The following is a 25,365-nucleotide window of genomic DNA, read 5'->3' on the forward strand; positions in this document are numbered from 1 at the left end:
GATGTTTATATTTTTCATTTCAAGACAAGTATTATGATATAAATAATGGTATATTATGCTTATATACAGTGTAACGATACACTTTCAAAGTCCATTTATTTACCATCAATTCTTACCTAATTCAAATAAAAATCGATTAATAATATAAATTTCTGTAACAAAGTATTTTATATATTTATTTAATAGTATCGTTATACTTTCTTTATTCTTATATTAGTTATACTTGTCAACGACAAGGTCAACGACGTAAACCTATAGATATTTTTATTTAAAATACGTAAAATGTGATTTCTAATTTTTTCAGTTATTATTCGTATTATGAAATATCATATTAAATAAAATTTTAATTTAAGGATAAAATTTTATTATGTATTTTTATTACATTATATTATAATACGGATTACCTTGCATGGTCCAAATCTCGTTTATTTCCAAGTAGAAGTGTTGTATAAAACGTGGGCACTTTCACTTTATTTAATGTGTCAAGTAGGAATTGAGCTTGCAAAAAACTGTTTCTATCACACACACTATATACAATGACAAATGCCTCGCCCCATTTGATATGCTCGTACAAACATCCTGCAGCCTGAAACATACATTTCTTATCTATAGTAATAATATTATAAAGGATTATATAAGTCTATTTAAAACCCGTTTATTACAAATTTAATATATTTTTAATCTATTTGTACAAAAGAAATACCCTTTTTTAAATTAGGTTACATCGATTTCCAGGTGTAGGCTAAACATGTTCAATATCGGTATATCACAACACAATGAACGCGTAGAATTGGAATTTAATAATATAGCCTATATAATGTAACAACGTTATATTTTTTTCTTTCCTTATAAAAGAATACATATGTAATTTAAACGTGTAATACCTACATACCTACATTCTTTATAATTCTATAATTTCTACCAAGCATGCAGTTAATATGAAACGTATTAATTTCTACGATTTTTACAATTTTGACCTTAATAAAAGTATTATACCGTAACATTAATTGTATTAGATTACACAATAGTTTTTTTCTTTCTTAAAATAGAACCGACGAAATTTATCAGGTTTAAATAAACTTAATCAAATAACATTATGACGAAAATAATAAATTTTATAACATTAAGTTACTTTTAAACTTCATTTATATTCATATATATCATCCTCTGAACGGTGGTTTCATAGATTAATAGAAAAAGAAAGAATTACCTGTCAGAGACTCTCGTTTTGATGGTAATGATAAACCCGGAAATCGATTTATTTTCAGATTTTCTTCTGACTAAGATAAAAATAAATCTTTTATTTTAATTTGTACATAATAATAATTCGTATAGATCACACCAGGAACGGGTATATATAGTGCTCCACATATAAAAAGAGGAATTACCTCAGCACTCGCCTGGATTGATCGAGAAAAACCGTAGTAACGTATGTAAAAGTTGGAAATTTAATTTTCTAAATACCGTTTTACAGGATTCATACTAACGGGTGCCAAAGAATTATCTAACATCCCAAGTTTGTAATAATATTACAAACTTGAGATAATATTATAATTCTGACGGGAATATACGTAAACATAATAAATAATTAATAATGACAAATTTAGCGTTTCATTAAGGCGATTCAAAGTAAAACAGTATGCTTTGATTTTATTGCAAACAGAATCAGTTTGATCATCCAAAAAGAATTTGTGATCGAATAAAAAACCCAGAAATTTCGCTTTATAAATAACAAAACTTCTATCGTTATCGTTAATGAGAATTCTATCTATGATGTTAGCAAATGTTACGTCTAAGTTAGAAACATTGTGCTATGGTTTTATCCTTATTTATATTTAGATGGTTACACAATCAATACAATGAATAATTTTTTTGTGAATCGCTAATGTATAAATTTCAAATCCTTTTAAATAATTATCTTCAAATTTTACGGCTGTGTCATCTGTAAAGAGAATAACTATGGATGGTTCAAAATTTTAAGGCAGATCATCAATAAAAAATAGAGAAACAAGAGGCCTGTGTAATATCATATAAGAATTAATAAGATCGGTCTGTATATACCGCATAAAAGAGTATAAGGGTGTTTCTAAAATTGTGGGCTGGTTATACTTTTTCGGATTCTACTTGTAAAACTAAACAAAAAATATCTTTAGGAAAAATGGCAATTTCTCCTTCGTTCTCCCCCTGTCCGCCATTTTGTTACTTTTATATAAAAATTTATATCTTAAATTCAGATAGATGATTCTCATTAATATTTGGTAAGCGTCTTGGTAATAAAGTTTTAAAATTAGTAAAAAAATCAGGACTTAAATACGCAAATTATACGCTTAAATATTCGCAAATTACAAAATGGCGGCCATATTTATCTTTCAATGCGTTATATCTCCATAAATATTAGTTTTATAAAAACTTATGTTATTATGTTACGCTGAAATATATAAACCTTTTATTTTGAACAAAATAACATTTTATTAATAGCCGAGTTGGTGTAATTTTGTGTCTTTTCATGTTCTCCACTTTACATTCAATTCGATTAATTGTTTTTATATATTGTTAATTCTAGTATTGCATATTAGTATCAGATTAGGTAATAATTTTTTTACAGTAATAGACCTAATAATTATGACACAAAATTATATCAATTTTCTCCCATAACTCGACTATTTGTTAAACGATTTAAAAAAAATAAAATGTCATTTCGTTCAAAAGAAAAGGCTTAATATTTTAATGAATAACATAAATTTTGATAAAACTAATATTTATGGAAATATATCGGATTAAAAGATAAACATGGCCGCCATTTTGGCATTTGCGAAGGTATTTAAGTCCTGATTTTTTGCTAATTTTAAAACTATTACAAAGACGATTACCAAATATTAATGTGATTCCTGTATCTGAACTTGAGATATACATTTTTATATAAAAATAACAAAATGGCGGACAGTGGGAGAACGAAGGGAAATTTCCATTTTTCCTAACTATATTTTTTGTTTAGTTTTACAAGTAGAATCCGAAAAAGTATAGCCAGCCCACCATTTTAGAAACACTTTATATATTTCTAAAGTATATCAAAAGAAATACTAAGCATAAATATTACGAAATATTAATGTACTTTGTTGACAACATTAAAACTTAGCTTAAAGTTTTCAAAATCCTAAATAACCCAAATATTTTTTCTTAAGTAAAAAAAGTAACGGTTGTAATACTTTCAAAATCAGGGTAGTTATAATAATTTAAGAGGCATATCTTTATCTAAAATCTATTTTGTTGTGTTTACCCATGTTAGGTCCTATTTGTATTTAATGAATAGAAGGAAGTACTTAGCTCTGGAATGATTTGCAACTAAATGAATAAGAGTAGAATTAAAAAAGTAAAGAAATGATAATGACGTTACTGCTGCATAACATATATTTTCAGTTTTTTTATTTTGTTTTTTGTTTTTTTTTTAGTTTAGTTTTGAGCTAACAGAATCCTAAAATCTGTTGATGATATAGATTAAAAATTGATATATTTATATATTACACTTCCTTCAGTTTTCCTTACCTGGAAAGAACAAACGAATGACTAACTTTATAAAACTAATTCCTCCTCAAAATTATGCCTATTAAAAGAGAATTATGCCACAAAAAGGAAGAGTATTGAACAGCATAAAATTTCCTATAAATTAACCATTCGTGGTACAAGACATTTCACTAATTTAGATGTGAAAGATTGTAAAATTTACCGTTAAAATTATATTTTTCCAAACTATTATTTAATCCTTTCACCCAGATAATAAATTATTCAGATAGACTTATAAATTTTAACTTTACGAAAATTCTTGAGCATTCTCTTAACTATTTTATTCAATTTATTACATTATTTATCCTTTTTCTTTTCACTGAACGGGAAATTACTTTAACTGTTATATACATATTAGTTTGAAAATATGGAATCGTTAGGATAAGGTGTATAGCAAGGCCGAGGAGTCGATGACAAAGTCGGAATGACTCAGTAATGTAAACCGTGAAAGGAAATGTGATATTATACATGCATATAACATAACGGATTTCATCTACAGACAAAAATGGATTTGTTTGTACAATCAAATTTTCAGTGTTACCGTGTTTACTCGTGTAATTTAACGGACTTGAATTTTTAAACATTATTTTTGAAAAATGTTTAAAAATAAACTTATCATTTTCTCACTGATTATCACATTTTAGTTGTATTTCAAACTTACGTAAAATCGTTTCCTCCCGTAAATTGTGCACCTACTTTTAGACAAAATATGTTGGTCCAAAAAGTGTCTGAATTACGCAAGTAAATATGGTATATCATTAAGCCGGGCAAAATTGGTTAAAAAATTCTAGTTTTAAAAATTTAAATTAAATAATTTTTATTAAATTAACTTTCATTTAAATAACTAATTTAACCCCCAAAACCACGGTTAGTTCAAAGTTTTATATATATATATTTCACTTTCTTGTGGACACGATAACTGTCATAATTTTCCACCAATCACTTTCAAATTGATACATAAAATATAACGATCTAAAATCTCGGTCGAGTTCGTTAATGGGAAAAATCAGACCATGGGGTTGGAAATGAGGGAGGGCTTTTTCGAAAAAATAAAATATCGCTATAACTTTCCTATTAAGTAAAATATCAAATCCGTTTAAAGTTCCTACTATTCTTTGGATAAGGGCCTAAAACTTATCAAAGTAAAGTTTTTGGATATCACCAACCACTGGCTCAGGCGTGGAAAAAATGGGGGTTTCGAAAACAAAATATATCAATCTCCCTTAATGGGCAAGTATCGAATCGGTTTAAAGTAGTCATTAGTCCTCTAAACATATCAAAAATTGTTTCAGACAAAATTTTTAGGTAATGACCAACCCTTAGGGAGAGGGATGACCAAGATGTTGCTGGAATTGTAAGGTGGGGCTTGTCGTATGCTAAACATGTGAAACTTGTTTACTATTGTCGTATTGCAACCATGCAATATGTCGTATTGTCGTAACATGCAACCATTATCGTATCGAGTAAATTTGAAGTTTTTCTTAGCTTTAAGGTGGAAATCTTTTTTATCCCCTACCTAGCACCGGTGAAATCTAACTCCGCCTTCCGGCGTGCCAAAAGGGATTTCTTTTAAAAACTTTAGGTTCATTACAGTTTTTAAGGTTTTCCTTGCTACCATCTATTCTGTTTGAAATCACGTTTTATTTTTGTGTATGAATAATTATGATATATAAATGACTACGGATATCAACAAATCCTGATTATCGATTAAAGTAAAAAGGTAAAAGAGATTTCTTTTGTCGGTTTTCTTTAGCCGGTTTTGTTATGCGAAACTTTAATTCCTGCTTCTTCTATTCATGGGCGACACAAATACAAAATTAATTTTTTAACGTATTCATTTATGAATAGAAATAAGATTTTACTTCTACTCTTACAATCTTATTTCAATAGATTTCTTTATTTTTATTATTTTCTTTTTTCAGTCTAATAAACAAATATATGAGTTTATTTATATAAAAAATAGAACATAATCTCTTTAGTTGTAATAATTCTTTTTGCTGTAACTTTGATACAATTGTATTATTGTTATATTATTTATTTGTACTAAAAAAGTTTAAATAATTATTATATAATTTTAAAAAGAATAAATGTTCGCTCATTTAGTTTCAAGGTCATTTATTAACCAATAAAATATATAATTGTACATACATCATCACTAAAATCAAATTAGTTAAGTTTAAAATTACTAAAAAATATGTAACTAGAAATAAACGAGTGTATATAATATATAAATTGCATGAAATCTTTACCAAGGTCATAAACCAATGAGTTACATACATAATTGCATTAAAAATTTTGCAGAAATATTTATAGCAAATAATAAACATAACAGTAACAAAAAAAAATAATTTATGCAAAATTATAGATAATAATAAATACGCATAAATGAAGGCTTCAGTTATTTTAATAATATTAGTGTTAGATACAGCTTTTTAATACCACGTAATTTATATAAAAATGTAATTTAGAATGATACTTTTTTTAAGTGTGTAATGTAATATAATTTTATATATTTATCATCTAATTTGACTACGGTAGATGGGAATTTGTTTATCAAAATTTTGCAGTCGCATGAGTAATAGCGACACAATGATTTTTGTTATAAAAAAAATAATTTTGTTAATGCTTAAATATATTAATAATTTTTCAGTTTTAGACCTATTTCAACATTAATCATTCATTTAAATTAAAATTCTTTTGACGAATGATAATTTTACGTAATTCGAATAAAATTAAACGGACCATGAATCCTACAAAAATTGTTAGTCAACGCTCGGAATCGATGTTTCGATGTTTTGACTCAATTCCATGTTTGTTATCTTGATACACTTTTAAAATTGTAGATAAATTTTAATGATAAATTACTTTAGTTTTGTGTATTCTAATTTTTTATTTAAATATTTATTTTTTTATTTTCCAAATAAAAAAAATTGTAATGATTTATCAAAAAAATTGTAATGATTTTATAGCTAACCAAATTTCTCATTTTTTGTTTCCTACGATTTTATCATCATAACAATACTACCTCAAAGATATATGGCCTGAGAATGGAGAGTAACTACATTTAGAGAAACTAACGATTGTAGAATGTGAAAACTAAGTAAGAAAAACACACAATTAAACAAAAAGCATCCAGGTTATTGAGTAGTTTAGAAAAAATTGCTTTCTTGCAGAAATATAAAATTATTAATTTTTTTTATCTCATTCCTTTATTTTTTCTTCCTCGATTAGTAGTTTTGCAGAGATTTTTGCTTTATCAGAACGTTTCATTATGGAATTAAAGAACATAATTTAAAATATTCTATGTTTACTATCTTAATCACTGATGTACGATTTTTTAATTATTAACATATGTAACAGAAAATGATACTATTGATTTTGGTACCGTAAATTGAAAAAAGTTACAAATAATTTACAGATTTTATTTTTTGTAACAGCTTTTTTATAAATTGTAACGTTTTAAATTAGCGACACAACTCCAAAATTTTGTTGTATACAGAGTGTTTCGAGATGTATTCGCCGAACTTCAGGAACCGATTCAAGACACAAAAATCAGCAAAAACTTTCATATCGACTTAAGTCCTATTTTGCTTTGTTTTCCTTCTGGACCCCATTTTGTAATTTTCAACAAACAAATTGTCAGGAACAGGTAAACCTCTTTAATTAAATTTGGAAAATCTAAGACTAATGTCTTATTTTACAAAATAAAAAAAATTGAAAACTTCACCTTCAAAAATTTCAAAATGGCGGCCGTCTTAATCTTTAATTAATTGTAATTATTAGTCTGATATAATTTTTACTTATTACAAAATTTATTAAGAATTTTACAAAATGACATCTCAATTGTAAATATCCGTTGACAAACAATCAACATTGCAAACAATTAGCCCGGTAGTACGTATTTTATTGTTATTGAATTATTATTTATTTTATTTTTTTTTTTTTAATTTGAGGTTAATAATTTATTAATAAATCAATATATTTAAATTTAAAAAAAAGTTAAAAAACAGGAAATGTAGTCGGTTTTGAACCGATGTGCCTTCCCCTTGTAAGATCAAAATATTTTATTAATTAAAACTTCATTTGGCTACAACTTTGCAACCGATGAAAATAAGTACCCCTTATCATGTATCGTTGAAAAGCTCTCAATTAGGGCGTATTACTGCAGTTAAGAAAAAGTCTGGTTTTTTTTGGACACTTTCGGTCCAGTCGATTGCAGCAAAAAGGGGAGGTGCACAACTAGATGTTACTACAATCCTAAATCCAAAATTTTAACATTCTACGGCTAATCGTTTTTTAGTTATGCGAGATACATACGTACGTACAGACGTCACGCCGGAACTAGTCAAAATGAATTCAGGGAAGGTCAAAATGGATATTTCCGTTAAAATCTGAAAACCGAAATTTTTCGCAATCACAATACTTCCCTTACTTGGTAAAAGAAAGTAAGAATGGGTTATGGGGTTTTTTATTGACGTTTCATGGCCCAGAGACCCCCCAAAAAAGTGGGGGGGGGGTAATGTTTGTATCTAAGTTTGTAGCTTTGTTAGCGTGTTCAAAGCTTAATAGTATTTGATTAGATAAACTGATTTTGATCAAATTTGGCTTAGACTCGTATATATGGACAATTTGTTGGTAAAAATTAGGGATCAATATTTCAAGGGAGTGGGGTAGATAGTTTCAGTGGGATAAATTTTTTAAAAATTTTGCAAATATAACCTTTTTTTTTTTTTTGTAATGCCTCCAAATTCTTCCCTTCCCCAAAAATCAAAAGCCCTATCTTTTAATTTATCGCATATTTTTTAATCTAACATTTTAAGTCTTTCTAGGCATAATAATAGTGCAAACGACCCAAAAAAAAAATACTTTAGGGACAATTTAGTGTGGTAGGGGAGTCGATCAAGGTTTGAAATATCAATTTTTGTTTATTTTTAAAACTTTTTTTGTGTATTTTTAATAACTTACAATATTTTTAATGATAATATTACAATAAAATCTCACAATTCTCCACTTCAAAAAAAATAAATCTTAGGTAGCTTTTAATTGTTGTACATTTTTCAGTAGAATTATTTTTAATTTCTTCCATTTATAAAAGTAAACATAGATTAATAAAAAAATTTCTTTGTAGGTTATTTTGGGAGTGGGGAAGTAGAAAAAATAAATGTGTTAAACTTTTTTCACGTATCATTATTTTTTCCATTAAATAACCAATGCCAGGAAAGCATTACAACTTTTTTATCAGCTTTTTTTTAAAATCAAGAAAAAATTTGTGAAATTTATAAAATCAACTAGGTTTTTATCTACACAGTGCATTGTGTGAGTTGTGCATTATATCCCGGCGTTTTATGATATTGAAGGACCCAAATTTTTAGAGTCTAGATTTAAGATATACTTTATTCTAACAAAATTTTAAGGCATGTAATTTTTTTTTTTTTATAAAACTAGCATTGAATTTTAGTTAAAAATACTATACTTTAAACCATACTACAAGTAACTGTTATTCATGAACTTTGGCCGATGGTGTTTAATGGTCGGGTCTGAGTGTATTAAACCAACTATCTAACTACAATTTAGCTAACAGCCTGTTGTGATGAAGTACATATAATCTTGAAAAAGAAATTAGATAAATAAAAAATTTATACAAAATTGCTGTTTATTGCACGAAATTGAAACCTGCTGAAATAATTGACTTTCTCGTTTTAAAGTAACAATCATGTAATCATATCGTGCATTCAATTTTTTAAATTCTGGATTAAAAAAAAAACATTTTTAAAACTTTTCTTTATTATAATTTTTTCTACAAACTTCTTCTTAATTTCCTTTCCATCTTTATTGACGTTGTGGATAAATAAATCGGGAAAAAATGTACGCCAAAATTTTTAAAATTGTTACAGTACTTATACGAAAATAAACAATTTTTTTAACATTTAATTAGTTAATATTAATAATTACATGAAAGGTAAAAGTAAAAGTTAATTAAAATATTAACAGTTGCATGTAAAAGTGTTTTTAAAACGTGTAAGAATATTCATGGATTATATAAGTATAAGTATACATGCCGGATTAGTCCAGTGGTTAGACTCGTCATCACAATATCAGCTGATTTTCGAAGTCGAGAGTTCTAAGGTTCGATTCCTTGTAAAGACAGTTGCATTTATATAGATTTGAATTCTAGACTAAGAACCACCGGTGTTCTTTGGTGGTTAGGTTTCAATTAACCACATGTCTCAGGAGTAGTCGACCTGAGTCTGTTCCAGACTAAATCTTTACCGCTACACTTATATTGCACTACGTCTCTCAGGCCTGATAAGCCAGTATCGGTAATTGAACTTGCCTATACATACACACCCAGAGCCGGCGGTTGCTAGAAAACTGGTTTGAGAAATTTATATATATATATATATATATATATATATGAGTGTGTACTCATTTAATCCCTTCCTAATCTGTAGAAAGCCTAGTGTTGAATCTGACCTTACGTAATTTTTAATAGCTTGATTTATAATAAACAATGCAATTCCATTTCCTTGCTAACGCTGATTATTAGCAAGAATGATCTAAACGCGATATATAGAGAGATCGTAAATTATTCTGTGCATTTTAGATGTTAATAAAAAAAACAACAAAGCAACAACAGCCAAACACCACGACGCTGAAACTGTTAAGCGCACAAAGATTCACAGTGATATACAGATGATAACAAATTCAAAATTGATTGTGAAACACAGATTCTGTGTTCCATACAAAGATTTTTGTATCTTTTTCATAAACTGGCGGATGGCTACTGACAAAATTAAGCTTAAGGATTGTATATTGTACAAGTATAAAGAAAGAATTAAAGAAAAAAAGAATTCATTATATTAAATTTTATCGATAATATCAAATGGAATTACGGAGTGCTGCAGTTCCACAGTACCTATACGCGATCCGCCACAAAATTGCCACCGACTAAATTTGTATACCTAAAGTTTTAGGCCCTTTGTAGAACCTTCACAGTTGACGATTGCAATATTCCCAGTTCTAAACTCGCACAAGTCGATTTACTGGGGTTTCTCTGGAAAGTTTGTACAAACTTTCCAGAGAAACCCGGGTCCTTTTGTATAATACACTTTCATATTTTGGTTCCTTATACTTGGGTCCTATAATACACTTTTTTTGGGTCCTTTTTTGTATAATACACTTGTTACATCCTTAAACGATGCCAATGTTTAATAGAGATTTTATTAGAAGGACCCCGGCCATGCTCTAAAGGAAAGGTCTACGAACAGTAGTAACAGGTCCCCTTTTATGAAACCATGTACAAACATTGCTATCCCCTCCGGGTAGCCATTGCTCAACCGATGATACCCCCTGTCTTAAACATCACGCCGGCGTATTCATTCAATCTACATTAATGTCTGAAAAAATCAACGCGCGCTGCATTGCTTTGTTTATTCTAACTTCCTTGTTCTAAGTAAAGGAAGTATTGTGTTGCGACACATTCGGTTTTCAGATTTCAACGGAATATTCATTTTGACCAGCCCTGAATCCATTTTCACTAGTTTCGGTGTGACATCTAAGTATTGTGCGTACGTATTTACTCGCATAACTCAAAAACTATTAACCGTAGAACGTTGAAATTTTGGATTTAGGACTGTTGTAACATCTAGTTGTGCACCTCCTCTTTTGATTACAATCGACTAGACCAAAAGTATCCAAAAAGCCCAAAATCCAGTTTTTTTAAATTTATTTTGGGCGTTTTCTTAACTGCAGTAATAAGCCCTCATTTTGAGCTTTTCAACGATGTATCACAAGAGTGGTACTTATTTTCATTGGTTCCAGAGTTATAGTCAAATAAAAGTTTATTTAATGAAATATTTGGTTCTTACAAGGGGAACGCACATCGGTTCGAATCCGATTTCATTTCAGACTTCTTTTTTTTAATTTAAATATATCGATTTATTAACAATGATTAACCTCTCATTGTAAAAAAATTTTATGATGAATAATAATTAAGTAATAAAAAAAAACAAAACGAAAAGATATCGAAAGTTATTAATGAAATAAAATTTTATGTACTTTTAAAAATGTCTATATGTAATTTAATATGCGGATGCACTCATGTAGTGTCAACATCAGATTTTTTTATTATTCCCTAAAATGTGCAGAATAATTTTATGTTCACCCTAAAAATCAACTGAAAACCGATATCAAGCTACTATTTCTATTTCAACTACTACTACTGCTACTGAACTATTTTCTTCGAATGTAGGATAGGTCTACAAATGATTTAATATTAAAACTTTGAAATTTTAGTTCAACTTTTCTTTATTAATATTCTTCAAAACCTTCATTTCACTATTAACTAACTATGAGCCCGGTTTAGCCCAGGTTGTCCCTCACCTTATCACAAATCTAGCCTTGAGTAGAAAAATATTTCACAACATAATTATGATAATGTACTAAGGTGAATATTTTATTTACGTGTATTTTATCAGTGATACTGAATAAATCGGTGTAATAGTATATGTATAGTAATAGTATATATCACAATCAACAATTTAGATCGTACTTAATGCGTACACAAAAATAAAAATCAATCGGTCTACTAGTTACCCAATTTTTGATTTTTCCCCTTTTTGGGACCCTTGGACATATTTTCCAAATGTTAAAACCTAACTGTGGTTAAAATACAAGTAAACCCAACTTGCAAGTTTCACCAAATTCGGTTAGGCGGTTCGGTTCACATGTTCAGATTGTTCACGTATGTAGACAACTTTTTTTTTTAGTAATATAGATTAAATATTTCCTATAATTTTATTCAACATTTTTATTAACATATTAGAAACAAAAAAAAATGAATTAAATTATTTAAACCCACCGGGCTGGTCTACTGGTAAACTCGCCATCGTAAATCAACTGATTTCGAAGTCAAAGTTCTCAGGTTCAAATCCTAATAAAGGTAGTTATTTACTTTTACTCGAATTTGAAAACTAGATCGTGGATACCGGTGTTCTTTGGTGGTTGTTTGCTTTTTTTTTATTATTTAACTTTGCCTTCTAGAACCAGACCCCCAATTAAGCATGAACACGGTTCCGGAAGGTGCCTTCGCTTCTAGCCGCCAGATGAGGGAAACGCTAGGCCCGGCTATGCCGTTCCCGACCTCCAGCAACCGGGACTCTGTCCTTTGTACTACGCCTCTAACGGGGACACCCCCGAAGGGACGGCCCCGCCGGGACTCAGTCTTTTAGCTCAGGGGCTCGAGAATCCCCGCACTTCATCACCAGCGTCCAACCGTGCAAGCTCGGGCGAACGGCAACTCTGTAAGGAGCTGTCTCTCATCCCATCGCTTCCCGATATTTCATTTAAAGTATTCCCGACACAAAATCCGTCACAGTGTCGATCTTTGTTGGTTGGGTTTCAATTAACCACACGTCTCGGCAGTAGTCGACCTGAGTTTGTTCAAGACTACAAATTTACCGGTACATTACACTGATAAGTGCCAATGACTTTAATTGTTGATACGACTATAAATAAAAGTATTAAAAACATAATAATAATAATTAAATTATTTCACTATTAATTTATAATCGATTGAACTATATCAATAAATTGATAAACAGTGTACCCATAGGATCACCTCAGAAGAGTGGTTACAAAAAAAAATTATGTAAAAGATACCAAATAAATTATTTAATAAGATATTGATTTTTTTTTTATTAATACTCCTTTAGCACCTGATTTGGGCGCTCTACCCGAAGTTCTGGAATTGTTGTGTCTGTTTCTCAGAAATAATGGTAACATTTTATCTCAAAGGGTTAATAACCTCATTTACATCCCTGCCGATGTTAAGACTTATACTTGCTGTTTTTATTTCTTAAAACATTTGTTTTTAATAAAATTTCGTACTTTATTAATATGCTATTTGCTTTGTAATTTATATAAAGATGATATTGATTTATTATTATAGAAACTTGTTGGAATTATATATATATATATATATATAAATTTATATTTAAATAAGATTAAATGATAAAATTAATAATATTTCTCTACCCATTTCAGATAAACTGTAGAGGTTAATGTAATAATATTTTAAAGTTACAAGACATCATTAAATCATAAATAATAGTATATAGAAATAAAAAATACGTAATTTATTAAACCAATTACTATTTTACATCATATATATATATATATATATATATATATATATATATATATATATATATATATATATATACATGCCTTTTATATCAAAGAAGATTTCTTTGATTTTTATATATATTTTTTGTTCAAGTAAAATATAAAATAATATTTATAAATACATCAAAAGAAAAGATTACGAAGAAGTACATCAGAATAAATCCAGTTGTAAGTAAAAGTTAATAAATAAATTCGCAGTACATGACAGTAACAACCTGTCGCCTATCTTATACTGCTTCTACAAGCAGTATAAGTTTGATCAATTACCGTGAATGTTTTTTAATTGATTAGTATCGGTTCTGTTTTTGTGTTCATTCTGACTTTCTTGTTAAACTTATGGATTTAAATTAAGCATACAATACACGCGGACGTGTTTATTCACAATTATACATCACACAAACCTTGTACGTCGATTGTAAAAAGAACGCGTATGTTAATGTATTAAAAACCTGTATATAAATTTCAAACACATAAGTAGGTTTATGTATCTCTATTTTTATTTTTATGTAAAAATTATTAACGGAACAAAAGGATAGCGGAAGCTTCTTGTCTCCCTACTAATCGCAGAGCCGGGACGAATGTCCCTTGCTGCTGTCTTTTTCGTTTATCGGGCGGTTAATTATTTATTTATTGGCGGTTATAGATTTTTATGTTTTGTTTATGGACGTAGTTGTTATTTGCGTTCCGATCCTTTAAACCTATGAGAAATAATTGACTGGGCCGATCGTGGGAGACTAGGCGCATGTGAGCTTCGTATTTCCGGCGTGATTCCCCTTCATCCCGTTCCCTGAAGTCCTTTCGGTGCTAGCGCCTTTCGACCTAACAGGAATACGCTTCCGGGTGCCCTTGTGTTTGGAGGAAGCAATGCGCTTCCCTTTCCGGAGGGAGTCGCATGTGTTGACCGAGGGATGTAATTGTAAGATTTAGGTAAAGAAGATGGTGGGCGATTGGCGAAATGAAGTTGAAGTTTGTAGTCTTGCTTCACTAGGGGTGACTTCGCTGTTAACTTTAATTACATTGTTAACATGTAACTAATGAGCTACATATTTTTTTTATAAACAAAAAATTATAAATTTAAATTATAAAATAACCGGAAATTCAGTAATTTATATAATAAAATACATATGTAAACGATCAGTATAAAAATATATATTTTTTATTCACCTTCCATCTCTTCTTACAATGAATCAGGTGAAAATACCAGGTACTGAATTGTAAAATAGGAAGTACAACTAAAATGTTTGTTATCCAAACTTCTGTAAAAATAAAGCAAATCTAGTAATTAAACTAGGTAAATCCAGTTGTTTATAAAGTTTTTCAAGTACTTAAAATTTAAACCGTAACCAGTTTAGAAATTTATTTTAAAAAGTCTCAATTAGCATCGACATTTAGGTGCGCTTACTATTTTAGATAATTGTGTTAAATTTCTAAGAGTTTTGTTAAGAATCTAACAAAATACCTGGATTTTTAAAAAGATGAAAATTTAATACAGATTGGGAAACGATCTTAAATATGAAATATTTTAAAAAAATGTTACGTTTAGTCTTCTACAGATTAGTTTTTACTCCATTCGAATATTTTATCGATCTTACATTTAAAAATTAGGTAAGTGACCTGTTTTATTATTAATTTTCTGTCAAACTTTTATTTATCATAAAAAAACAATTATTAATATCGTAAAAATAAATATAATAAAAAGATTAGACTCAAGATTATATTTTTGTAGCTATGTGTAGCTATATTATAATAAATGTAATGTTATAATTATATTTTTATAATTGTAAATGAAATAAACAAATTACACATATTGTTGTATTACAACAAATATTACAAATTAAATTATTTTAAATTTAAAAAAAAAATTTACGGTAAATTATGTTTTACATAGCTTACTCTGACATTTTTCATAAATTGTATTTAAAAATGAATAAAGTAGCCTGTATATATTTAAAAATTAAATATATTTTAACCGTGTGATTATTAAAAAAAAGTTGTTTGAAAGACCGGAAAAGGTGAGAAGTACCCAGAGGCAAATTTCTTTGTCTACAGAAATAAACCTGGTCCTCTTTTACTTGTATGCTCTTATTTCTTCTATAAAAGAGGTCTCTCTTTTCTATTGTTACCGTAGATGAGAATCGGCAGACTTTTAAGATATTGTAGAATATAATAGTCAATTAATTATCATGTACATGATTTCTCTTTAGGTTTAACGTATAATTTATCGTTAGAGATTTTTATGAAAAATTACTGAACTAATAAAATAAATTTAAATGTCATTTGAAGAGTGAAAAATGTATATAAAATACACCTTAATAAATTATATCGTCGTAGAAATAAATAATTCAATTAAAAGTTTCTACAGTACCAATAAAATACCGTAGTAAGGACAGCAGCAGAATCCGTCTGAAATATGGTAATCCAAAATTACTTTTATTTTTTTCTGAAAAATGTTACACTTACAGAATAATTTTACACACTTTAAATTATTATAGTTAGTTTAAACAATCACATAAATAAAAATATATATATATATATATCTCGATTAAAGAAATATGTATTACAAGTACAAATAATAACAAGTACAAGTAATATATATATATATATATTTTTAATCTCCGGATCCACCGTAGGCATTCTTCACAGGATGAGATGAACGATTTTTAGCGTGTGTGAAAATGCCATGCCTGACCGGGATTCGAACCCTGGACCTCCGGATGAAAGACCGAGACGCTACCAGTCGCGCCACGGAGGCCGGCCAAATAATAAATATCTATATTTTACAGTGTTGCGGAGAAATACCATTTACGTAACCCCCAGAAAGTGGGGGAGTGTCGGACTCCTACAGGTTCGGCTAGATGTTGTTATCAGAACCTATGTATGCCCGTACCCTACCGACTAAAACTCCCATTTCACCGTATCTCTCCACCCGAGGCCGGATCAGCAGTCAAGCATAGCGAAACCTTGGGGGTGGCTTTTGAGCTCAGGGGGTCAAGAGTCCCCGTGCCTCATCACTAGCAACCATCCGCTCAGGTGCAGACAAGTGATGGCTCCGCAGAGGGCTGTCCTTCACCCCTTCGCTCTCTGTTTAGTTTACGTCTTGTGGTCTTCCCATCCACCAGTAGTATATGTTACAGGTCAGTTCTCTGTTCTGTTGGTTGCCTCTAGCTCCTAGACTGAAGTGGCCAGGTCCAACTATGTCGGCCAGGTCCAACTATTACACAGTATAGATAAATATGGTTTTTACATCATTATATTTATCTGTGTCACAACAATTATAGAATACATAGGCATTATCATGATTTATCATACAAGATACTATTTACTACAAAATTTTATCTGCATTCAATAGAAGATATACATCAGTAATAAATATATTATAATATAACATGTATACGCCTGACCACCACGAGACGTACTAACTAATCGAGATTTTTCGCTAGTGATCGGTACATTCCGGTGCCAAGCTAAGGGGGGCGGACACACGTCCCCCTATACAAGGGTATTTGTACACACGTACAAATACCCTTTGTAAGGTAAGATTTACGACGTTTTATTCAAATTTTGTAGTAAAGTGGGATATCAAAGGGCAATGGATGATATCATTCCTCCTCCACTTAATATGCTAATTATAAATAATGGCATTTTAATCATTTCAGCAGATTTGAATTGAAAAATGATTCAGATCATAAACAAATTGAAGAAAAAGTCCTTAAACAATACATTCCAATTTTTCCCTTGACTCCAAGTTCCAGGGTGGCCTGAGTTCTGCCCCCCCCCCCCCCCAAAAGAGCTGAGCAGTCGAACATCATATGTTCGTTCGACTGGACCTCCCCGCAGACACATGACATCAGCTGCCAGGCGGAACCGAAACAAATATTGGTTCAAGTTCGCGTGGTTGGAGAGCACCTGGGCACCCGCTGCCCTTAAAAACGAAGGAGAAGCAAACCATCCCCTCAAGTCCTGTATAAATCTATACCTTCCTTTAGTCGTGGTGTGCCATTGTTGCTGCCATGCTTCCATCGCGAGGCTGTAAAGCTTCCTCCTCAGGCGGGAGATTGGCAACTGAATCAAATTTAGAACCGGTGCATTGTGATCACCGTTCCGCTCCGGTACAGGCCCGGCTCATAACCGCATCCCAAATACCTCAGCCTCCCTGCATCTTCGCAACTTCCACATGGCTGCTCGAACTTTCACCACTAAATCGATTGGGAGAACGTTTCCCAATACAGGGGTAGCCTTGTAGGAGGTTGTTTTAAAAACAACAGTGCGTACTATTAATGCTCTGCGCTGGGCACTCCTTAAATTCTGAATAAGTTCTCTATTCATGTCCAACCTATCCGCCCATACGGGACGCAGCATAAGAGGGCATACTTTCGAAGACACCTCAATATACCATGCACAAATGACGGTCCGACAGCCCGTAATCCTTTCGAGCAATCCTAAGCTTGTACATCACAGAGACTACATCCGCCGCCGCTACTTGCCTAATGCGGTTGCTAAACAGCAACTTCTCATCAAACAAAACACTTAGGTACTTATGAACTCTTAACTCGGCTGATCACACAACCTTTATATTTAATATGGGGATTCGACTGTACGATAATTTGTCTGCACCCTTGAGAAGCATAAACTTCGTCTTGGACACAGAAATCTTTAAGTTTTGCATGTCCATCCAGCCCTCCGCGGCTGACAAAGCCGCCTGCGTTCGGTCTGCTAGCTGCGGTCGTGAATTACCACGAACTAATTGGAGACAGTCATCGGCTAAAGCCTGCGTTTCACCGTTTAGTATCTTGAGTATATTTATGATATAATTTTTCCAGTTCAGTTTGCTATCACAAAAATATCTGATTTCTGAAGAGTTTGTCTACGCACTACGTGTATAGGTTATAAACAATTTTTTTTTTACATAAAAATATATGAGAAATTACATTTACGTAATTATATTAAAGACCACCAACACGATAACAAAACCGATAACTCTGTCCTTCGAATCGTTCATATACGTAGCAAAGAGGAGCAAGATTACATCCTCCACAAGCGTCACAGCGTTGCTACGTTGCTATTATTATCAACACTCATCATAAACTCGATAAAATCATTAATATATACTGGAAAAATAGTGGTCCACGAAATAATTTTGTGGAAAACCATAACTAACATATTCAGGAGGAGACATTCAAATATCACCTTTGTATGTAATATATAAATTCTGTTTACCGCAACGATTATTTTATTTTGTTTAATCGGTTTAAAATAGATCTAAACCTTCTAAACGTTTAGAAATTTTAACATGAACGGTTCAGTGGTTCTCAAATTAAACGAGGTAATACATACTGTGCATGTAGTGCTTGATTCATAATATACCATTATCCGATTGAAATAATTATATTTGTTTTTCAAAGTCAGTTTAAAGAATACGTATTTATTTCTGACTTTAAACCTGTTTAATATATTAAAGCATTGACACAAAGTAATTCTTTATTTTAGTTGTAACATTAAATCTAGTATAACACGGTACAAAACGAATTATGGATGAATTCGTTAGTTTATTGATCTATAGTATGTTTGGTCATAAGTCTTTTTTTAAATTTTAACTGACCACGTTAAATTATAAAAATTCGGTGCAATTAATAATATTACATATTTTAAATTCGTAAATGTTAATAGTCGTTGTAAATTAATAAACACTTTTACTGTTATATAAATAAATATTTATGAGAAAGGTGTTATTAAAGTTCAGAGGCACTCGCGTGAGGATTTCAACCGATTTAATGCGAAATGATCGATGAATATATATACTCTATTACACGAAATTTGAACCTGTGGAGCGAGGGTTTGTATTTTTACCAATTTAGATACAGAGGTCGAATAATTAAACAAATAAATATTTTTTTATTCCTGATTAACTATGATATTTTTATCGCTTCATAAGTTATAAATGTATAAATACAAAAGCTTTATGACAAATCACGTGTGCCAGCGCGTACGCTTATGTGTTTATGTATCTTATTCTTTATATTATTCTTCTGGTTCAGTCTACTTCTATAATTTAATTTTTACTCGACAAAAAGATATAATGTAGTCATTTTTTATTCTAGGCCCACTTTCGCTGGACGATTATTTATGTAGGTTTTTTAATTTTAAAATATTATTTCTTTTATTTAGAATATTCGAATAAAAGAAAGTTTTTTTTTTGTCCGATGCAGGTACCGTAGGCGTTATTTATTAAATGTGATAAATATTAAATTGTAATGTCAAATGAATACACATTTTTTTTCTCGTAACTTTCTTTTTTTATAAATTATTTTACATATGTAACATATTGAAAAATTAATAATTTATTGAATATTCTTTATTTCTATTCTTTCTTTAACTTAATCGATTATGAAAACAAGTTATTTACGGATTTAATTTTCTTTTAATAGATAAAAAGCTATTACATATTATTTATTATAACTAAGTTATTTACTTTTTAACTTATATCTGCTTATTTTCATTAAAATACGACCTTAACGTAAATTAAAAGTAATTTTATTAATCTTTAGGCGAAAATATTTTGATCTATATTTAATCTTATATACTAAATTTTTTACGGAAGTTTATAACAATAAACCTATCATTTTTTGTAGACGAGGTATATTAATTAAATAATATTTGCATACGAAGAGCGAGTTAATTAATTCTTGGAAGGCAACAATTGTACACTACTAGTATCAATATATAGATACAATATAAAAGAATCGATTCACAAATCTTTTCACTGTTATATAAAAGATTAAAATTAAACAAAAGAATTTTAATTTTATATTAGACGTGATGAAAAATTATGTATCAAAATGATACACCGTTAATTTTAATCATAAAAGAACTTAAGACTTAAATTAATTTATAAAAAAATATTGTTTTCAGCATTTTTCTGAATGATTTTTCTTAATAATGTTAAAATTATAATATTTTTAAAATTAATTTATCGACAGGAAGTAATTTTTTGCAAATAAAGTATTATATTCTTTTATATTTCATATTCTTAGAACTTTTTTTAATTTTCTTTTTAGCCTCCAGAACCATCAAAAGGTATTACTTCAGAGGATAAATGAGAATGATATGTATGAACGTAAATGAAGTGTAGTCTTGTACAGTCTCAGGTCGACCATTCTTGAGATGAGATGTGTGGTTAATTGAAACCCAATCACCAAAGAACGCCGGTATACACGATCTAGTAGTACTCAATCCGTATAAAAGTAACTGCCTTTACGAAGATTTGAATCTTAGAACTCTCGACTTCGAAATCAGCTGATTTGCGATGACGAGTTCACCACTACATCAACCCGTTGGATCGTATTCTTAGTATCTAGATTCTTAACACTAATTATTCCCCCAACAGTGCTGTTAGCAAATTAAACGCAGATAATTTTATATTTTAAAGAAAATAAGCAGAAATTTACTTTTATAACTCAAATTGGTACCCGTATCAAACTTCAGAAAATAGAATATTCACTACTGTCTTTTTTCCTGTTTAATCTCCGGGAATTACCGTTCAGGTATTACTTCAGAGGATGAATGAGGATGACATGTATGAGTGTAAATGAAGTGTATTCTTGTATAGTCTCAGTTCGACCGTTCTTGAGAAGTGTGGTTAATTGAAACCCAACCACCAAAGAACATCGGTATTCACAATCTAGTTTTCAAATCCGTGTAAAAGTAACTGCTTTAAGTAGGACTTGAACGCTGGAACTCTCGACTTTCAAATCAGCTGATTTGGGAAGACGCGTTCACCATTAGTTCAGCCCGTTAGGTAATATTCACTTCTTAATGGTGATTAACTAAACGTTACTCATTGTGTTCATTCAGTTTCGAAATTTTGGAACAAATATTGGCTAATAATAATTGTAAGTCTTTTCGAAAATAGTTGTTTCAGTCGGAAATAAAAATATTGAAATTTTGTTTTAATAAATTTAAATTTAAATTTCAGATTAAAAAAGAAAAAATGCAATCATTATAAAACGTAGATATGTCTTAATAAAAATTTAATGTAATTAAAACACTATATAATATGTCTAAGGTAATAATTATGTCTATTTTTTCTAAGTTTTTTCAGTATAAACATTAAAGATCTGACTTCTAACATAATTTCATCATTTTATAAAGCAATAATAAAAATTTACTAACACGATTAGAAAACATTTTTGGTCACCAAATTGTTATAATTTTTTTTGGGATCCTAACAAAAAAAAATTAATTTATAACAGAATTGTTTAAAAATATTGAAAAAATAAAGTATGACTTTTATGGCAGTAATGAAAAAAATTGCTTTTCATTTTGTGTCCGAAATATAATATACGTGCAAAAGCTAGTTTAATTTTAATAGAACTGATAAAGAAAGACATAAAAAATCTGATGACACCACATGACTTCCTTGTATGCCTATTAAATTACATATACACTTTTTTTTTTAATGAAAAGTACATAAAATTTTATTTCATTAATAACTTCTGAACTTTTACATATTTTTTTTTTTATTGTTATTATTGAATTATTATTTATCGTAATGGTTTTAAAAATCAGAGGTTCATAATTATTGTGTATAAAATAATATATTTAAATTTAAAAAAAAAAAGTTAAAAATAAAAGGAGATGAAGTCTTGATTCGAACCGATGTGTCTTTTCCTTGTAAGTTCCAAATATTTCATTAATTCAAATTTCATTTGGTTATAATTCTGGAACCGATGAAAATAATTACCGCTTATATCGTTGAAAAAACCTCAATGAGGGCTTATTACTGCAGTTCAAAATCCAAATTTGTTTGGATTTTGGGATTTTTCGGACACTTTTGGTTCAGTCGATTGCAATCAATGGGAAGGTGTATAACTAGATGTTGCAACAGTCCTAAATCCAAAATTTCAACAACCTATGGCTAATCCTTTTTGAGTTATGCGAGATACATACGTCCAGACGTCAAGCCGAAACTAGTCAAAGTGGATTCAGCAATAACTTTTGATTTGGTCCGAACTATCGATGAATGCCTTTCCTTTGTTGTATTCTATGACAGACTTCGGTTTCTGAACAGGATTATTTTGTCTCTGACCTTCTATCATATCATCATTGTGTTTGGTTGTCAACATTAGGACATCTTTTCTGTCATGCCATTTTAACACAACTACACCTGTATTGCTTTCAACAGAAAAATTTTCCCATTTTTGACGTTTTTTTTTTTAATTACACTTGTGGATTATTCTTTCTGTTTCGTTTCAAAGTACCAACCAGGTGAGTGTTTCGTTTTAGTAGCTCATGGGCTAGTGCTACTGAAGTGTACCAGTTATCAGTGCAGAGCGTACGCCCCTTATCCAGTAGATCGGTCATGAGGGCCATAGTTACTTTAGTAGCAACAGAGTTTTGACCTTTATCATCTCCGCAAATGATGTACTTTGAATCGGCGAAAGAGGATGATTATTCTTATGAATTTTGTCAGTAATACTAGGACTAGGCCTACCTGTTTTTTGAATGAACATTCTCTTTTTAGATGGTGGTTCATCTTCCTCTTCTTCAGACTCAGAAATTGAAGGCTGATCTTCGTCCGATTGGTAAACGTTGCCGAAAATTTTGTCAACTTTTTCTTTATCAGACAACAAATCCTGCCACAGTTTTTGTAATTCTTTTTCCATTGATTCATAACTTCTGTTTCATTTTTCAATAAATAGAACACGTATACCGAAATACAGAATAATAAAGATTGAATATAGAACCGATGTGTAATATAAAAATTGTAAATGCAGAATAACACAGACTTGAACACAGAACTACTTGTAACTCAAACACTACTAACTCAATTGGTGAACATAAACTAAAACAGCAAATATATTCGACAACGTACTGTGGTGGTGACACATTGGAATCACGTGACCAATCATAATGTTTTAACTGTTACTGGCCGCGTGAAGCCAATCAATCGCCACACAAAAAAACAATCGCTAAAAACGTATTTTTTACTCAAATAAGTGATAGTTATTACCAATTCATTTTTTTGGTGATACTGAATGAAATTATATGAGAAAAAAAATTTTCCATTAAAATCGTTTTACTTCCTGTATAAGCGGCACTCAAAAAAGTTACCTCTTAATCTTACAAAGGCTAAAGGCTAAAATAAAAAATTTTCAAAAAATCTTTTTCTGAATTTTATAATTGTTTTTAAAATTTTAGATGTGTTTTGATAACTCTATTTAAGAGGTATAAACATCATTTATGAGATTGAAAATATTTAAACTGAAGGACGATAGATTAAAAGAACGTAAAACATATATTTCAGTTTTAGAGGTTGGGGTTGATTTATTAAGGAAAAAATGTTTGGTTTTATGTATTGTAGGTAAAAAATTTGCTTTAATAAAGATTTTCTAAATTTCCTCTGAAGAAAATTGAATTTTTCGCGATATCCCCCACTTTCTTAACGAATTTTGGAAAAAAATGAATATGATCACTACCCCATATATAGAAATATTTTAAGAAATCAGTTTGTCATTCCTGAGACATAATGCCAAAATCAGTGCGATACATACATATCTACATATTTTTTTTAAAATCTAAACGAACTAGTTGGACCAAAAACGTAAAGATTTGAAAAAAATTCGATACACCGTTTTCGACATGATCACCATACTTTTCCCTTTAATAAAGCTATTATATTCGCCGGGAAAGTAAAATGGTGATTAAATGAAAAATAGTTAGCTGTTTAATAAAGCCCACATCGGGAGAAAGAGTAATGAGAAAGATTTATTGGTTTTTACTTTTTAATTATTCTTCTCGCAATATAAAATAGTCTTTCAGCTTTAACGTCACTTACGTTCTAAATTTTTTAAAGAAAGACGATTCCTATTTTATAGAAAACCGTATTTTTGAATTTCTATTTACAACAGAAATTCAAAAATTATACATTACTACAAAAAAAATTGTTTCGATCCGAATGATGTAGTTAAATTTTTTTTATACACTCATACAGCCGATAATGATAAAATATAATGATAAAATATTGTATTTTAACATAATTAACTGTAGTACATATTATACAAACTTGTTTTCTTGAAATTATAGATACTGGAAATTGCATGCACTGAAAATAGGGAAAAAGACCGGAGTCCCGGTGGGGGGGATGCCTTCGGGGTCCCCTCATTTGAGGCATGGAGACTAATCGAAAGATCGGGTCCCGGCTACCTGGGAGGGACCTTGAGTTCTGCCGAGGGAATTTGAGGCGATGGCACCCCCCGGAGCTGTATTTATCCTTAATTGCGGATTCGACTCTGGGGGCGGGGTAAACAGAGTAAAAAATAAATAAAAGAGCTACTGTGTATATACTTGTTTCTAAAACAAAATTGAAATATTCCTTAAAGCGTGTTTTTTTTTTTTTTTGTTTTTGTAATTAATTCCATATGAAACGATTTGATGAAGTAGCAATTGTGATAAATTATTAAACATAGAGAGAAAAAACAAAGCGGCAAATGGAAAAATTAATTTTATAAATAATTACTTATATTCTCCAGCTAGAATACAATTTACTTCTGTTTAATTTGTTAATATTAATTTTATCGTATAATCCCGTGCAATATTGTATATAGTACAAACTTCCGAAAG

At 29.9% G+C, this 25,365-nt stretch overlaps 1 protein-coding gene across 2 annotated transcripts in view; it reads right to left on the reverse strand.

The window, feature by feature from the left end:
* Positions 1-25,365, reverse strand: part of LOC142322317 (ras-related and estrogen-regulated growth inhibitor-like) — an 86,560-nt gene that overhangs the window by 38,712 nt on the left and 22,483 nt on the right. For both annotated transcript variants that reach the window (XM_075361259.1, XM_075361258.1), the window contains exon 4: positions 405-586. In XM_075361259.1, the coding sequence (XP_075217374.1) occupies positions 405-586 (182 nt within the window). The remainder of the gene's footprint in view (positions 1-404; positions 587-25,365) is intronic.

Source organism: Lycorma delicatula, chromosome 3 (assembly GCF_047948215.1).
Source record: "Lycorma delicatula isolate Av1 chromosome 3, ASM4794821v1, whole genome shotgun sequence".
Classification (NCBI taxonomy): domain Eukaryota; kingdom Metazoa; phylum Arthropoda; class Insecta; order Hemiptera; family Fulgoridae; genus Lycorma; species Lycorma delicatula.